Genomic DNA, 18,563 nt, shown 5'->3' with positions numbered 1-18,563 from the left:
TGAAACCCAAAATGTCTTTAGTATAAAACAAAAACAAAGGAATTGACCTTGATACTTTTGGAGGGGACTGATATAACCCCTCAGACAAGCTTAAAATTAATTAAACTTAATTAAGCACAAGTGTTAAACACAATCTAATCATATGTGATCACACATAGACGTTTAGAAAAATACTGTACAGTATTGATAAGTGCTGTGTGCTGTGAATACCCCGAAATGGGTGTCATGCCTAAAATATTGAGTTCCAAAGCCAGTTGTTTGGTTGATGGGGAACAGAAATAAAGCGTTCTCAATACATAACCATGTGATTCCCCTTCTCAAAGCATATCCAGGAGTTCTATCTTATCGTGAATGGTCAGGATCTTAACAGATGCATGAGCTGCATCCTATAGGGCCTAAACGAAACTACGTGTTCCCAACAAAGTGAAAATCCTCAGAGACTGCTTAAATGTTAATTTTATATATTCATATATATATATATATATTAGGCTTTACACTGATTTTTGGAGCCGATCAGCGAGTTTAAAAAAACGATAATCGATCACTGATCCGATCACAGGATGGCGGAATGTGTCTATTTAAATGACCTGTTCATTTACTGTATGTACTTGTGTACTTAATTGCTCAAAAAATTATATTTACAATAAATAATGTATCTTTGTTCCTCTATTTATGCCAGTGAGGCATAGTGACAGACAGAACAAATTAATGGTCTTCTATTAGATGGCAAAGTAAATACAGTAATTAATGTATCCACTTTTTGTGACATTTTTGTTTAGTTGTTGTGCTGTGAGATTTTTCAATTCTAAAATATGTTCCTTGGCTCCATAAAGGTTGGTAATCACTGCTCTAGTCAGATCATGTATTCTAATCAGTCAGGTCAGACCAACGTTACATGACAGAAATAATGGGTGCTAACTTACTGTAATTAAATTACTTTATTTTTAATGAAATTACTTCACCCACACCGAACCTTTAGAGCATGATTCGACAGAACGGCGGCATGTTTACGTCAAACTCTTCGTGCTACCGCTAGCTTGCTAGGCTACATAACATTTTATTGCCTGCTTGTGAGCCGTATTGTATTAAAAGTACGTGAACATACCTCAACCAAGCCTTAAACGAACATCCTCTCCTGTCCTGAGCACCGATGACCACCAACACACATTTTCCCCCATTTTTTCCGTATAATACGGTCGAGCCGGCTCGCTCCACTCTTGTTGTCGTCGCCACGGTAATGAGTGTATCCGGTCACATTAGAGTTGACAAGATAAAGCCCAATGATCGTAAAAAATGGGATGCGGTGGTATCGGAATGCAACATTGTATTGCAGTAGACTGAAAGTGCAATCGTGAAAGAGTAAATTTGTCTTGTAGTCTAATCCGGGCATTACATGTTAGCCTGTCTCGGACGTGCTATCTGTCCCACACCGCCAAGTTTTTTTTTTTTTTTTTTTTTTTTTTTTTTTTTTTTTTAAATAACTTCTTTGGCCGTCAGATATTTACAGTACAACATCAAAAGATACGTGACAAGGCTAAAAATAAAATAGCTTTTGGATTCAAATATACTGTGCACGCCGGTGGCCGACTGGTGAGAGCGTCAGCCTCATAGTTCTGAGGACCCGGGTTCAATCCCCGGCCCCGCCTGTGTGGAGTTTGCATGTTCTCCCCGTGCCTGCGTGGGTTTTCTCCGGGCACTCCAGTTTCCTCCCACGTCCCAAAAACATGCATTAATTGGAGACTCTAAATTGCCCGTAGGCATGACTGTGAGTGCGAATGGTTGTTTGTTTCTATGTGACCTGCAGTTGGCTGGCAACCAGTTCAGGGTGTATCCCGCCTCCTGCCCGATGACAGCTGGGATAGGCTCCAGCACGCCCGCGACCCTAGTGAGGAGAAGCGGCTCAGAAAATGGATGGATATATATACACACACATTCTCTGCACCACATATCCTCATTAGGGTCACGGGTGCGCTGGAGCCAATCACAGCTGACTCTGGGCAAATGGCGGGGTACTCCCTGAACTCGTCACCAGCCAATTGTAGGGCACTTATAGACAAGCAACTATTAACACTCACATTCACACCTACGTACAATTTAGAGTCTTCAATTAACCTACCATGCATGTTTTTGCAATGTGGGTGGAAACCGGAGGACCCAGAGCAAACCCACACAGGCACAGAGACAACATACAAACTCCAGACAAGAAGGCTGGAACCCAAATCTGAACCCACGACTTCAGATACTGTGAGAATATAGTCTGGTCGGTTGAGAGCAAAATTCAACTGTTTGGATGCCAAAATGCACACCATGTTTGGAGGAGAAATGGCACTGCACATTACCCTAAAAACACCATACCAACAGTCAAGTTTGGAGATGGGAACATGATGTTGTGGGGCTGCTTTTCAACAAATGGTACTGGTAAACTTCACATTATTGAAGAAAGGATGAATGGGAAAATGTACAGAGACATTCTTGACAAAAATCTGCTGCCATCTACGAGGATGATGAAAATGAAACAAGGGTGGACATTTCAGCAGGATAATGATCCAAAACATACTGCCAAGGCAACTCTCAATTGGTTTCAAAGAAGAAAAAAAAGCTGCTAGAATGACCCAGCCAATCACCTGACTTGAATCCAATCAAAAATCTATGGAAAGAACTGAAAGCCAAGGTCCATAAAAAGAAGCCCATGGAACCTTTAAGATTTGAAGACTGCTTGTGTGGAGGAATGGGCCAAAATCACACCAGAGCAATGCATGCGACTAGTTTCTCCATACAGGAGGGGTCTTGAAGCCGTCATTGCAAACAAAGGCTTTTGTACAAAGTATTAAAAAATACCAATTGGCGTGTTCAATACCTTTTCCCTGTGTCATTTCACATTATTACACATAACTTAATTTCTGAACTTATTTGTTCTACTTTCTTTGTATGTATGGATTACTTGGGTTGTTCCCAACGTGAAATTGTCATGTCAATAGCACGTTTGGAAATATTTTTAATGACAAAAATGGTGATGTGGTAAATACCTATTTCAGCTGCTGTATGTTAACGTAAAAAGCTGTAAAAACCCATAAACAATCGCTGTAAACCGCAGATTTCTACAACATAGTGATTTCCACGATAGACAAGTAGACACAGTTGATTATAGAAAGTCGATACACCCGTGTGCAAGCCCGGTTTACAGTATCTGATATAAAAAAACTAGACCAAGATAAATCATGTCAAACTTTTTTCACCATTGTGACCTATAACCTGTAAAACTCAATTTAAATAAAAAAAAAATTTCGAGAGTGAAAGTAAAAACTTAAATAATTTGGTTGCACAAGTGTTAACTGACTCTGAAAAGTAGAAACAAAAATATAACAAGCCTCTCAGAGGGATGCAGCACTTTGAAATATCTCAGATATTGGTGCGTGATCACAGAACCATCAAACGTTTTCTTGCGAATGGTCAACAGGATCGCAAGAAACGTGTTGAGAGAAAAAGATGCAAATTAACTGCCAATTGCCACTGCGGTTGGTGATAAAAATAATCCTCATAAATGAGACTTTCCTAATATTTCTGCACACGGTGTACACATTTCCAGCAGTTGGTTTCATGTGCACATGAAACTTCGAGAATTGAACCCTTTCTCAAACTAATTGGCTTAAGTGGTATGATGACTCATCACTGGCGGCAGATGTTTCCTGACTCCCACTTAAATGTTACTGGTTCGTCCTGAACACAAGTACATCACAGTTATAAGAGGGTGTGCACACTTGTGCAACCAAATTATCATAGGTTATTTATTTTTCCTTTCACTCTTCAAAAATCAATGAATTTGTAATAATTATAGGTCATATTAATAGTGAAAAAATAAATAAATCAAACTAAATGTGCAATATAGCGGGGCATGGTTGGTGAACAGTGACATTGGGGGAGTACACTGTACGTACTGTACCTTTCCCAATCCACACTACAGTACAGATGATGAATTTTTGTCCACGTTATTGGGTTCATTCCTGTTTGAGTGATGAGCTGTGTGCTATGTATTGTGTTGCATGTGTGGACACAACAGTGTGGTAGTGAGTCAGAATGGCCTGCTGATGCAAATGAGCTGTCTGTGGGAGGCCGACACAGCTAGCTTGCCACAGCATACACACACAGCCACAGTACTGATAACCTTGCAGATATCCTTAATAGAAACACACACATACGCACACAACTCATGAGGAACCACTTTCTGCACCGCTTCTGTTCAAAAGTTAAAGAGATGAATAAAGATTTAAGCTGGAAAGATGCACACGGAGGTTTGTTAAACGGGGAAAGAAGAGAACAATGTGCTGCATATTTTATGCTGCTACAATTTGTGCTGTTCTAGCAGTTTTTGCTTATCTTAGCTTTTTATGTCTCGCTCGCTCACACACACAGGCATACACATTGACTGCCGAGTCTAGCGCAGCCTGTATTCTAATAATTAGCTGCTATAATTTTTTCTGTCACCTGGAATTAATTAATTTGTTTATAGGCGAAACTGAAGTGGCTCAATTATTTCTCTATGCTTCTTCTTCCTGGATTGATTTAATCCCACTTCCTCCTCCGCCAGAGTGCCATATAAGGCTAACCATGTCGAGTATCACTGCTACTCGTTGGCTCAGCCTGTTACCAAGGCAACCCTGCTCATTGGAGGACACCCCCTTCCCCACCCATCCCCTTCCTCCACTGCCTCCGCCCAAGCCCTTCTTCCCGCTCCATCTTTCCCATTTCACCACTGCCAGCATCCCCACCACCAGTGAGTGTACTGCTGGACTGAAGAGTGCTGTGGGGGAGGGATGAGAGTCATGCTTGACTATGGAGAGACAACCACAAAAATGAGAAAAGTGGAATGTGGCCAAAATAACAATCGCTGCAATGTCTAATGTATAAGAAGGACCAGTAACCCCAGATAGTGATGTGTGAGTGTGATCGGTGCAAGGCTACGTGGAGCTTGTGTCTGGAGATGGTGAAGCAGAGAACCAATGCTTGCCCTCATCATAAATTCAGTCTCAGTCAACGCCACCACAAAACTGGCAGAGCTACAATTTCTAATCTCAACACTCGCAATAAATGCTCCCCCTGCGCTCTGTTTTTATTTCAACCACAGTTTATTGAGGCTGCTTTCATTTCTATCAAAACCCTTTGGACTCCTTTGTTGAAGGCATGCAGAACTCAGCTATGACCTATTTAACTAAATTGTCAGATCAGTTGGCAGTTTCGTGTGTTGATTTTGTTTTTTTTCTTCACAAATCTTTGTCAGGCAGTAGAAGCCATTTGAAATGAAAAAGATATTAAGCACCATTTCAAACAAGCTCTTTTTTTTTTTTTTTTTTTTTTACAAATTTATTTTCAAGTTTTCTAGTTACAAACAGACATTGAACAGTTGTTTATAAAGGCAAACATTACACAAATACCTCCTCTCAATTACACTGAAATGATAAGAAATCAAATACACAATAAAAGAATACACAGTATGTTCAAACATTTAAAAAAAAAATGCTGGCTTCCCAGTTTTACACGTTCAAGTGTCGAACATCATACGAGTAATACGTCATTCTTGGTCATCTGAAGACCATGTAGCTATGGCCAGCTAGGTAGAGTCATCAGTGGAAAGGGAAAGGCCTACCTTGTATCGACGCTTCTCTAGAGGCAGAAAGGAAAGCACCTCCTTCAACCATTCCAAGATAGATGGGGCTTTGTTTGACTTCCAAATAAACAGGACAAGCCTGCGGGCCAGCATGAGCCAAACGTCACAGCATTTGCCAGCAAAATTGTAAGTTCACTATCGGGAGGAGGCACGCCAAAAATGGCTGTGTGGGAATGTGGTGCCTAGTCCTGCTTACAAATGTGAGTGAATACTTTAAATATCTGTTCCCAATAGTTATTAGGAGAGGCGAAAGCCCAAAACATTCGCCCTACTGAGGCTGGGCTGTGGCCACATCTTAAACTGTTAACAAAGAGGTTTTTACTCAGGGATGCATTCCCATACACATATGCTGAAAGAGATACAATACTTTTATAGTGCCTATAGGATAACACAATGTGATACGATTTAATTGGGTTGAGTTGTCTCAGTCCAATTAAAATGCAACTTTGAATTCCATACATGTAATACGATACGATGCACCGCCATGACCCCTATAGGCCATGATGGGGAAGTCATTCCCCCCAAAAAACAGTTTTCATTGAGTCAAAACTGCAAAAATCAATACAACTTCTGTTGCAGTGTTAGAAATCTAAAAAAGTTACTATTCAATTTTTGTTTCTGCCCGCTAGGCTGATGGCTGTCATGGGAGGACAACACAAAATGGGTGGCGATTGGTGAAAAAAACTCTACTCCGAGTTTGTCTTCTTTTCCATTGAGTCTATTTAGCGCCGCAAAGCTTCTATAGCAGCGCTGCGTCAAAAGTCAATAATTTGGCTGAAACAGCCTTCTGAACCGGCAAGTCGAGAATAACAAACTATGTCCAAGCCTCAGGTGTTTCATTTAACAATTGACTACATTTTCTGTATGGTTAAAAAATATCTCTGCAAAAAAGTCTCCAAATGCAGAGAGGAGATAATGACAGAAATATGTAAATGACCACATCAAACTATGCTGCTTGGCTGAAGGTTACTCAAAAATGCACTTTAACTCATTGTTGTGATCAAGAGAACATTGTTTGAAAAAAAAGCTTAAGTGACACTACTGGTGAGCGGTAGTGTTTCAATGTGTGAATCACAATGACGCAAACTTGGGGCAATTGTTTCTGATCTTTTTTATTTTCTTCTTGACATTTTTTAAAGTCCACACCATTAGCTTGGTTAATTATGATGCAGACAAACCCCTCCCACTACCTCTTCACCCCTTTATCTTTGTCCCTCTTTCCCTCCCTATGCAGCCGACATCATCTCCACTGTCGAGTTCAACCACACAGGAGAGCTGCTTGCTACTGGGGACAAGGGAGGCCGAGTGGTCATCTTTCAGCGAGAACCTGAGGTAGACACACCAAAATGTCTCACACAAAAACAATTAGAATAGTTTTACTTCATCCGCAAGGGCAGTGATGGGTGAAGCCTCGTCCCCCTCCAGCTACAGTCTAGTTTTATAAATAGTTATTGCTCCTGCTGGGTGTGAACACACATCATTACAGTTCTGCTGAGTCTGTACCACACTGTTTCCTCAAATGGATTTCACTGATGTTCCACATGCTGTTTGACCACTAAAATGCTGTGTTGTGTCTTGATTGGTCGCTTCTGGATCTGGCGATACCCCTCTGGTGGGTCGCAGTCTCGGCCTCCGCCCGCCCTCATTCTGCACTCTGGGCCACTCTCCTCAGAAGATGGTGGTCAAATGATGGACTGGATTTGAGTTTTAAACTCTTAAGGTTTTCAGGAAGCAAACTTAGACTAAGACTTAGATGGCCAAATTGGACAAAAGCTGGAGCTGATCACTGAATATTTACTCAAGGCCTCGAACAAACAGTAATTCGCCAAGATGAAGAAAAACTGAATGAGCACAATGGAAACAACTTCTGGGACTCGCCTACCTTGTTCTGAATCCACCTCTCAGTCCTGATTGGCTAGAACCATGATTTCCTAAGATGGCATGGTTTCTAATTGTGTCACAGCAGGGTTGGTATTGTATGTTACCCAAACTGTTGGTTTATAATCGTGTATCAGCATCCTTTATTGGTACTATATTTTAATATAACTAAGTCATGCAGTGTAACTATATGTATTTTGGTTATTAATGGTGTCTGGTGTTTTCCAACATAACTAGGTACTAAGTGTTTAATTTTTTAATGGTGTCTGGAGTCATGAGGTAGTTATGGCATTCATCTCCCTCTTGGGGGTGCCATTGGTTTATTTGGACTCAAGCCCTGCCGGTGGGCGTTAGTGGACGCCTTCCAGTTGGCAGTCGTAAAACATCCGGGTGATAGGCTTGTGCCAAATTGGGCCCACGTAAACAACCCGTCGGCTACTTTCAGCTCCACAGTTGCTTCTTGACCTTTCTAGAGTGTTAAAGTGTCACCCGACTCAGTAGGACCAAAGAGGCGTATTTACTTGCCAATAGTAGCCTGTGAGAGGCCAGCATATTTCACTATTCAGTTAGAAGATGATTACTCATGAAGAACAAAACATATAAGTTACAATCGTAATATTCCACAGCTGCTCCTCAGCTCTCCTCTCTTTGTTTTTATACACACTAACATCTTTGGTCCACAGAGCAAAACCGAGCTGTTCTCCCAGGGAGAGTACAACGTCTACAGCACTTTCCAGAGCCATGAGCCCGAGTTCGACTACCTTAAGAGTCTTGAGATCGAAGAGAAGATCAATAAGATCCGATGGTTGCCTCAACAGAACGCGGCACACTTCCTCCTCTCCACCAATGGTGAGTTTTGCCATAAAATCAGGTGGAACTGGGAACTACTTAGTAATTTTCTGCATATTGCGTCACACCAGTTTCAATTATTATTTTCCCTAAGACTTTAAACTCGAGTAGAAAATCTCTGAGGTCAGTGCCTTAATAGTCATGTGACAATGTGAAGCGCATTATAGGACTAAATGGTATTAACGCTAGATTCGAATCAGAGTTACACAACCTAAGTAGATTTTCCATTAGATAAAGAGATTCATTTTGTTTGCCTTGTGAAAGGGGATTTACTTTGAGGGCTAGGTGTCATTTTTGTACTGAATTAGGAAGTGGGTTTTCTTGAATGAATGCCCATCTTTTAGTTTGGTTTCAGAGTGTATGACTGAAAAAAGAGGTATGGAATGAGATGTGGAAACATTTTACTTATACGGCTGGCAGTTGGACAAGTTTAGAGATATGAAAAACTAAGTCTGCAAAACCTGATATAACATGCAGTGCAAACAGCTCGCTAAACAGCATCGTCAAAGAGTTGAGTGACAGGTTAACAAATGTTAATGTCTTCAAACTAGTCTAACGTGTGAATTATTTGATGACAAGAAAACTTGTGCTGCGATTGGCTGGCAACCAGTTCAGGGTGTACCCCGCCTCCTGCCCGATGATAGCTGGGATAGGCTCCCGCACGCCCGCGACCCTAGTGAGGAGAAGCGGCTCAGAAAATGGATGGATGGAAAACTTGTGCCCACTGGTTGCATTTAAAGAGGCAATTAATTAAAAGTGTTGTTATTAGTTTTAGCAGAACGCTGACCAACCAACAAAGCAGCTGCATTTACTCATAACACATTTAGTGAAGACGTGCCTCTAAATAACAATGTCAATGTATGTTTACCATGTTAGATATTAAAATGTGCTTGTGTTTTATATATATATATATATATATGTATATATATATATATATATAGATTGGCTGGCAACCAGTTCAGGGTGTACCCAGCCTCCTGCCCGATGATAGCTTGGATAGGCTCCAGCACGCCCGCGACCCTAGTGAGGAGAAGCGGCTCAGAAAATGGATGGATATATATATATATATATATATATATATATATATATATATATATATACACACACACACACACACACACACACACCGTAACTTCTCGTGTATAATGCGCACCCCCCCCCCCAAAATTGTTAAAAGTCAATAGTGCGCATTATACATAGGTATAAGGACAAATAGAAAAAACTTTCACATTTTATAAATGTATGCCGCCATCTAGTGGTGATGAAAAAGCTGTACGCCTTCATTCCAAAATGTCACCGCCACCTAGTGATTATAAAAAAAAGTGTAGCTTACACTTTCATTCCAATATGACAGGGGTACGTATGACTGCATATATGTACAGTTGTGCTCATAAGTTTACATACCCTGTCAGAATTTGTAAAATATTGTTTTTTTAAAATATGACTCACTGAACAACAACCATCATTAATTTCATTATGGTTATGTTTTGTTTAATGATGCTTTTTCTGAAATGCTTTATCGTTTAATTTGAATCACATTAAAATAAAATTGGCGACACGGTGGCCGACTGGTTAGAGCATCTGAGGTCCGGGGTTCAATCCCCAACCCCGCCTGTGTGGAGTTTGCATGTTCTGCCCGTGCATGCGTGGGTTTTCTCCGGGCACTCCGGTTTCCTCCCACACCCCAAAAACATGCATGGTACGTTCATTGAAGACTCTAAATTGCCCGTAGGTGTGAATGAGAGTGTGAATGGTTGTTTGTTTATATGTGCCCTGCGATTGGGTGGCAACCGGTTCAGGGTGTACCCCGCCTCTCGCCCAGAGTCAGCTTGGATAGGCTCCAGCACGCCCGTGACCCGAGCTAGGATAAGCGGTACGGAGATAATATTATGGTTGCACGATATTTTGTTTAGTCATCATCATTGTATTGTACGTGTGCACGATAGTCGTACATCGCAGGATCTGCTGCAATGTTGCTGTACTATAATATATAGGGAATCAACTGTAATATTAAAAGTGAGAGGGACCTGTTTGGACATGCTAAAAAGATTAAAAGATTGTAGCTGCTGCTACAGATAAAGTTATCGACCGATGTTTACAGTCAAGTAACTCGATTTGGACTCAGGTGTGAAAAAATGGGATCGGGTCATCCCTAATTTAAAATCTTCTTTATTCTTGTTTTTTCATGTTTTTTGTGTAGGTTTACAAAGTTTCTCACCCATGGAGAATTTTCCACCCACCCTGACCTGTACAGCAGTGACCAAAATAGATATGAAGATGTGTAAATGAATAAATAGAATCAATAAACAAAAGGTGTCTTAGATACATTTGAATAAATAAATGGGCACAGAGAAGTAGAAGCTCATCATCTGTCATAACGTGTTGTTTCATTTACCAGATAAAACCATTAAGCTGTGGAAGGTGAGTGAACGAGACAAACGTCCAGAGGGATACAACCTGAAAGATGAGGAGGGTCGCATCAAGGACATTTCCACTGTTATCTCCCTACAGGTAAGTCTTTCTGTGTGTTCAGGTGTTTGCACATGCATATGTGGGTAACTGACACAAAGGGTGCAGACATCCATTCTGTTAACAGGAGCATTTGTTTTAATTTGTCAAATTGTTTCTGGTTGCATAAACTTCTCATGGACATGAGTGTGTGGTGGTGTAGATCAACGACACACAAATTGTGTGGTCATCGAAAAGCAGCCAAATTAACTTTTCTCCACCAAGCTCAGCACTGCCACTCCGTGCCATCAAACAAATGAAACTGGGCTCCAGGATGAAATCTATTATTAATGTCAATGGAAACAGATGGTTAAATATTCATGTATATGATACAATAAAACTGCTTAAATGGAATCTACTGTCTGTATTTGTCCATACCATTTTTCTTCTCCCAATCTGTCACATCTGATAGTAAATGTCTCCCTCTGCTTCACAGGTGCCTGTTTTGAAGCCCATGGACTTAATGGTGGAGGTTAGCCCTCGGAGGGTATTCGCCAACGCCCACACTTACCATGTCAACGCCATCTCGGTCAACTCCGACCACGAAACCTACATGTCGGCTGATGACCTAAGGATAAACCTCTGGCATCTGGACATCACCGACCGCAGCTTCAGTATCCTTTGTTGACTTTATGAAGATACAAACAGACACAGCATACATAGTGCGCAATGATCCTGTAAATGAATGTTTTACTAATGTACGCGCATTGAGTACCACTTGGGTGTGCAAAGAAACAGTATTGGGGGAGGGGATTATTATTCTTGGGGAGTGAAAATGTATCATAATGAATAATTCAAAGGCCGCATAAATATTTCAGACCCTTTCTTGGCTTTATTGCAGCTCAATAGGTTACAGTATTGCCACATTCCTGACTGAAACAGGATTTATTGTATTTCAAATGATCTGACTGTCAAATGCATTTTCTAACAATCTATATTTATATTGCTTTTGCTTTTTTCTCTTGTAATGATTTTAATGATTTATCTTGGTTTGCTTGCATTTACATTTACATAATAGTTACACTGCTTGTATTTATTATGGACTTGTGTGGATTTCTAATTAGTTTCCCAGGGACTAATTTAGTGAGTAAAACCAATGGATTTATGCAAAAGTGCAAAAACAGTCTCGATAAGCCGTATGTTGTCTCCCTGAGCAACGGCGCTTTTTCTCTCAGACATTGTGGATATCAAGCCAGCCAACATGGAGGATCTGACAGAGGTGATCACAGCGGCAGAGTTTCACCCCCACCACTGCAACCTGTTTGTGTACAGTAGCAGCAAAGGTACCCTGCGACTCTGTGATATGAGAGAGGCGGCGCTGTGCGACCGACACTCCAAATGTGAGTACCCCTGCTGAGTTGCTCTGCTAGTGCCCTAAAAATGTCAGATAAAGTGTAGTCAAGGACAAATCCAATAACTGTAGCAGTAAGGAACAATAGTCTAGTGCAACAGTAGTAACGAGTAGTAGTTGCAAATTTCCCCATTGTGTGACTAATAAAGGTTATCTTTTCTTAGTTGTACATCTGCAGCTTTAGAACAAACATTAGCGCTAACATGAGAGGTGTCTGGGCTTGTCCATCAATATTTTACTAGTACTACAGTAAAGCACGATAGAGTAGATGCTTTTCTTCCAACTGTTGTACGAATCCCAATTAATTTACATTAAAATAATTGCATATTATTGCATTTAATGTGCTTCTAGATTGTCTAAATGTTTTAACAGTAGAATCAATTTGACATAACTTTCTACATATTTATATACAGTTGATATAAAGAGTCTACACACCTGTGTTCAAATGCCTTCCATCCATCCATTCTCAATACCACTTACCCTCTTCGCGGGGTGCTGGAGCCTATCCCAGCTGACTTTGGGCAAAAGGCGGACTACACCCTGAACTGGTCACCAGTCACTCGCAGGACACATATTAGACACGGACAACCACTCGCATCATCACTGAGTGGGAACTGAACCCACGGTGCCTGCACCAAAGTCAGGCGAATGCACCACTACACCCTCAGTTACTCAATCTATAACCTGTACAAGTCAATTGAAGTTTTTTTTTAAATCTTTTCGGGAGGGGAAGTAAAAAAAAAAAAAAAAAAACTGCGATAATGTTGTGGCTCAAGTGTACACACCCTCTTTCTTACAAGAACAAGTGGGGATGTGGCTTTGTTCCAAATTAACCAATTGCTTTCAAATTCATGCTAAATGGGAGTCAGCACACACCAGCCACCATTTAAAGTACCTCTGATTAACTCTGATGGACTTTAGATGTTTGAGGAGGCTTTTCCAGAATTTTTTTTTTTTTATATATCAGAAATTTCTAGCAAAGCTAAGCTAATGTATTTATAGAGCGCATTTCATACACAAGGTAACGCAACGTGCTTTACATGATTAAAAGCATTTAATAACAAAGAAAAAAACTGCTTATAAAAATTTAAAACAAAGAGAAAAAAATAAAAGTACAATTAAAACAGTGTGCAGTACAATAAATATCATTTAAAAGTGGAAATCAAAAGCATGAGAAAAAAAGAGTTTTTAACCTGGACTTTAAAACATTCACACTTAGGGCTGACGTCACTTCTGTTGCCAACTTATTCCATTTGTGTGCAGCATAATAGCTAAATGCTGCTTCAACATGCTTGCTTTGGACTCTGTGCTCCACTCTTTGACCTGAGTCTGTCGATCTAAGAGCCCTACTGGGTTTATATACCATTAGCTTTTCTTTCATGTATTCGGGAACTAAAACATTTAGTGATTTATAGACCAGTAGCAAAACTTGCTAAACTTGCTAAAAATATATTCTAAAGCTGACTGGGAGCCAGTGTCAAAACTTTAAAATTGGAGTAATATGCCCTGACCTCTTTGTTCTGATCAGAACCCGAGCTGCAGCATTCTGAATGAGCAGCAGCTGTTTAATGCTCTTTTGGGCAAGTCCAGTCAGAAGACCATTACAATTGTCAAACTCTACTTGAGATAAAATCATGGATGAGCTTCTCCTGGTCTGCTTGGCACATGCAAGCCTCCTTTCTGGATTTCTTCTTCAGATGGTAGAAGGCAGTTTTAGTAATTGATTTGATATGACTGTTGAAAGTCAGGTCGGAATCTATCAGAACACCAAGGTCTCGGATTTGGGCTTTGGTTTTTAAATACCTGGAGTGACTCCAGGTATTTACGAACAGCAATCCTCTTTATTGCCCAAAAACAATAGGTCACATTAATGGTGGAAATTTTTTGGAAATGATTTATCTTGGTCTAATTGTTTTATATCACAAAAACCTGGCATTTGAAAGAGTCCGCATTAAATCATTGCATGATGCTGGATAGTCTACATTTTCAGGCAATTGCTCCAATAAGATTTTAAAACACTGTATTTTTCATTGTTACTCCGGTTTCCTCCCACATCCCAAAACATGCACAGTAGGTTAATTGAAGACTCTAAATTACCCGTAGGTTTGAATGTGAGTGCGAATGGTTGTTTGTTTATATGTCCCCTACGATTGGCTGGCGACCAGTTCAGGTTGTACCGCCCGGAGATAGCTGGGTTAGGCACGCCTGCGACCGTAGTGAGGATAAGAGGAACGGAAGATGGATGGATGTATTTCATTGTTATAATTCTCCTCTATTTAATAATTGGGATATTTGGACAAAAGCACCCATCAATGAATTTGAATGTAATCATAATATTTGTGGCTTATTGTCACCTGTTTCCATCGATTGATCTCAATTACTCAGTGTGATTAAGCCCACTTTCATCAAGTTTACGTCACGTTTGCCTCTCCTTCAGTATTTGAGGAGCCGGAGGACCCCAGTGCTCGCTCCTTCTTCTCCGAGATCATCTCCTCTGTGTCTGATGTCAAGTTTAGCCACAGTGGGCGCTACATGCTCACCAGAGACTACCTGACTGCCAAAGTGTGGGACCTCAATATGGAGAGCAAGCCCCTGGAGACGTACCAGGTGAGTCAATGACCTGCTGCATTTATATTATTATTTTTCTGCATGTTTGACCCCAATGAAACGGCTCAGAACAATGTGGACTAAACTGTTGGCAAGGAATTTATTTGATAGTAGCACATTCATTTACATAGCCAGTATTGTTCTTTTTTGTTGGTCACATTGGCTTGTCTGTGACATATTGTACATCCACAAAATAGGCCTATAACCTCTCTTCCAACATACTGTACAATTATTTAAACAATATATATACATATATATATCACTAGCTAATTGGACATTGAATTAGAAGTAAAAATGCATACAGAAAACTGAGGTCTGGTAATAGCTGCTTGCTGAGAGGATGTCCTCGTGTCTTCTCCGCTAACTTCCTGTAAAATCCTGAAGAATACTCCCTAAACAAGACATTATGACATTTAGGAGACAGTGGTGAGGCCTCTTTCACAAAGGAAACTCGCTAAAAACACCAGTAAAAGCCGATTCAATCAAATTTATGACTTTACCCCAAAGGTTAGCACCAAAGTTAGCTGTGAAGCTGGCGAAGCTAACACGGGCACACGTGATGTTATGGAGGATGAAAACAATGAGCTTCCCGAGAGGGGAACGTCGGTCGAGGACACAGATGTAATACTGGCTGCAATTGCAAATTTGAAGTCTGATTTCTCTTCTGAACTGGATAGTATTTTATCAGCAATAGAGAGTATGAAGAAGGATATCAGTAAATGTGCGGAACGGGTCAGTGAAGCGGAAGTCCGTATAGCTACAGTAGAGGATAGCATCACCACGCTACAAGTAAAGGTGCACACCCTTAAAAATAAAAAAAAAGATCTCGAGGAAAAATGGTAGATTTGGAGACCAGCGCAAGACGCTCTAATTTGAGACTGGTTAATCTGCCCAAGGGCGCAGAGGGAGAGGACGCGTGTACCTTCTTAGAAAAGTGGTTACTGGAGGCTCTGAACATGGCACTGCTACGCACTATCATGACACTGGAGAGAGCACACTGGGTGGGTCAGAAGAGCACTTCAAACAACATTCCACCGAGGACTTTTGTCATGAAGTTCTTAAACTACAAGGAGAAAGTATTGTTATGAGAGCCGCCAGGTTAAAGGGACAAAAACCACCCAGTGAGATTCCACGAGGACCTCGCCAGGTGTGCACAAATAACCTTGCCTTGAGACAACAACTTCAAGCCATGGGGATCCGTTACGCCATGGTTCCTCCTTCAACAGCTCGTGACGCACTACTGACAGTCTTGCATCTTTCTCCAGCCAGCTGAAGCAGAGAACTTTGTAAAGACTCTGGGTGCTAAAAGTGAACTGGTGGTGAGATAATGTAACTAATACCATATTGTAATGTCGGATAATCACAGACCCTTAACTATCTAAAAATAAATATTTTATTTGATATACTGTATTTGACATACTGTATTTGATGGCGGCACGGTGGCCGACTGGTTGGAGTGTCAGCCTCACATTTCTGAGGACCCGGGTTCAATCCCCGCTCCCGCCTGTGTGGAGTTTGCATGTTCTCCCCGTGCCTGCGTGGGTTTTCTCCGGGCACTCCGGTTTCCTCCCACATCCCAAAAACATGCATTAATTGGAGACTCTAAATTGCCCATAGGTGTGACTGTGAGTGCGAATGTTTGTTTGTTTGTATGTGCCCTGCGATTGGCTGGCAACCAGTTCAGGGTGTACCCCGCCTCCTGCCCGATGACAGCTGGGATAGGCTCCAGCACGCCCGCGATACTAGTGAGGAGAAGCGGCTCAGAAAATGGATGGATACTGTATTTAATATACTGTCTGTTGGCTTAGCGGCTCACAGACAATGCCAATGACATAATTTTCTGAAAGTATTTAATAACGAGTTTCCTGTATGGAGCAGAGTGGGGTAAAACGGAAAGTATTGAAGCATGTGTAGAATGGCCTCCAGCCATTAGATAGGTACCAGCATATATAGTGGGAGGGAAGTGGGTAATCAGTTTAAAAGTACAGGGGTTCTGTTGTTCATTGTTCACATGGGTGCTGGTTTTAACATTCAAATGTTTTTTGTTTCATGGTCTTCAAATAATTTTACAGTGGCGGCACGGTGGTCGACTGGTTAGAGCTCAATGTTATACGCAATGTCAGGTAGTTTAAGATTTAAAATATCGTTGGGGAACTGCAGGGGACGACAGAAACTGACAAAGCTAAAGCAAGCGATGACTAGGGTAAAATCTATGCACTCTGATATAATGCTACTCCAGGAAACCCACCTGTTAACCAGTCAAGAGTCAAAGATTAAGAGGAGGTGGCAGGGCAGTGTATCCTCAGCTCGCTTTACTTTTCAGGCAAGAGGGGTTATGATTTTGATTCACAAATCCATACCTTCTGATGTGACTCGGGTTATTAAAGACAAGACTCGGAGGTACATTATTTTACAGGCCATACTGATTAAGGAAACAATAAACCTTATAAATATCTATGCTCCAAACATTGATTACCCCAAACTTTTCCATAATCTCTTTCTTACAATTTCATCTTCGCCTGGTCATCATAGTATATAGCAGGGGATTTATATTAACACCAGAATTGGATAGAAGTTCAGGTATTGATAAAGCTCACTCTAAAAGTAGACAACCCAAAAATTATTGTATTTTATTTTGAGCGATATTCCTAGGGATATGAATCCCAAACATTTTAAATACTCCTGCTAGTCAAGTACACATAAGTCATACTCGCGTATTGACTATTTCTTAGTTTCTGGAGATCTGAGACACAAAATAAGGGACTGTCAATGTGAAGATATCTTAATATCTGACCATGCACCAAGCTCATTAATATAAAAAGATTTAGGACTAAAGAGAGATCCCCGAGGTGGAGATTTAAACAGAAATGGCTCCTAGACTCATAATTTGTATCTTTCATAGATACTCATATTAATCTTCTTTGAAACAAATACAGATGAAACGTCACCCTCAATAAGATGGGAAGCCTTTGAGGCCTATTTAGGGGGTCAAATAATTAGTTTCACAAGCCACGAGGCAAAACAAACTCACCAGGAAACAAAAAAGTTGGAAACAGAGCTCAAGCTACTTATGTCCAAAGCTAGATCAAAAACTTTTGCTGCTCAGAGCACAATATAACAAGCTTTCTGCCACCAGACCAGCCTCATGTCTCTTGCGTCTTAAGCAGATGTTTTATGACCAAGAGGAAAAGCCCGGGAAACTGTTAGCCTGGCACCTCAGACAGTTACAAAATTAGAAAAACATTGCCTCAGTTGAAAACAGCGATGGACAGGTTATAGTTGACCCTTTAGGAATAAATGAAGATTTAAGATTAAAATTGTTTCTTTAAAAAATTATATGTGATTGGCTGGCAACCAGTTCAGGGTGTACCCCGCCTCCTGCCCGATGACAGCTGGGATAGGCTCCAGCACGCCCGCGACCCTAGTGAGGAGAAGTGGCTCAGAAAATGGATGGATGGATAAAAATTTATACAGCTCAGATGTAACACGAGAGCAAAATATCTTTTTAGATACCCTTCAAATACCCAACGTTCCAGGACTGCTAGATGCAGATCTGGGTCCAGCTATAACAAAGGAGGAAATATCTGTAGCAATAGATCATCTGAAAATAAACAAAGCCCTGGGCCCGGATGCGATTTCAAAAGAAAAATTTAAAGCTAAATTCTTGTCCCTTCTTTTGTATATGTTTTCGGACTCATTTGGAAAGGG

At 40.8% G+C, this 18,563-nt stretch overlaps 1 protein-coding gene across 3 annotated transcripts in view; it reads left to right on the top strand.

Annotated features, from left to right (window-relative positions):
- Positions 1 to 18,563, top strand: part of LOC133407488 (serine/threonine-protein phosphatase 2A 55 kDa regulatory subunit B gamma isoform) — a 46,405-nt gene that overhangs the window by 16,516 nt on the left and 11,326 nt on the right. For all 3 annotated transcript variants that reach the window (XM_061685464.1, XM_061685466.1, XM_061685463.1), the window contains 6 exons: positions 6,897 to 6,994; positions 8,224 to 8,389; positions 10,788 to 10,900; positions 11,334 to 11,511; positions 12,073 to 12,237; positions 14,686 to 14,855. In XM_061685464.1, the coding sequence (XP_061541448.1) occupies positions 6,897 to 6,994; positions 8,224 to 8,389; positions 10,788 to 10,900; positions 11,334 to 11,511; positions 12,073 to 12,237; positions 14,686 to 14,855 (890 nt within the window). The remainder of the gene's footprint in view (positions 1 to 6,896; positions 6,995 to 8,223; positions 8,390 to 10,787; positions 10,901 to 11,333; positions 11,512 to 12,072; positions 12,238 to 14,685; positions 14,856 to 18,563) is intronic.

The sequence above is a fragment of the Phycodurus eques genome, chromosome 9 (assembly GCF_024500275.1).
Source record: "Phycodurus eques isolate BA_2022a chromosome 9, UOR_Pequ_1.1, whole genome shotgun sequence".
NCBI lineage: Eukaryota > Metazoa > Chordata > Actinopteri > Syngnathiformes > Syngnathidae > Phycodurus > Phycodurus eques.
The sequence above is the reverse complement of the archived record's forward strand: the minus strand, read 5'-3'. Positions and strand labels throughout refer to the sequence as shown.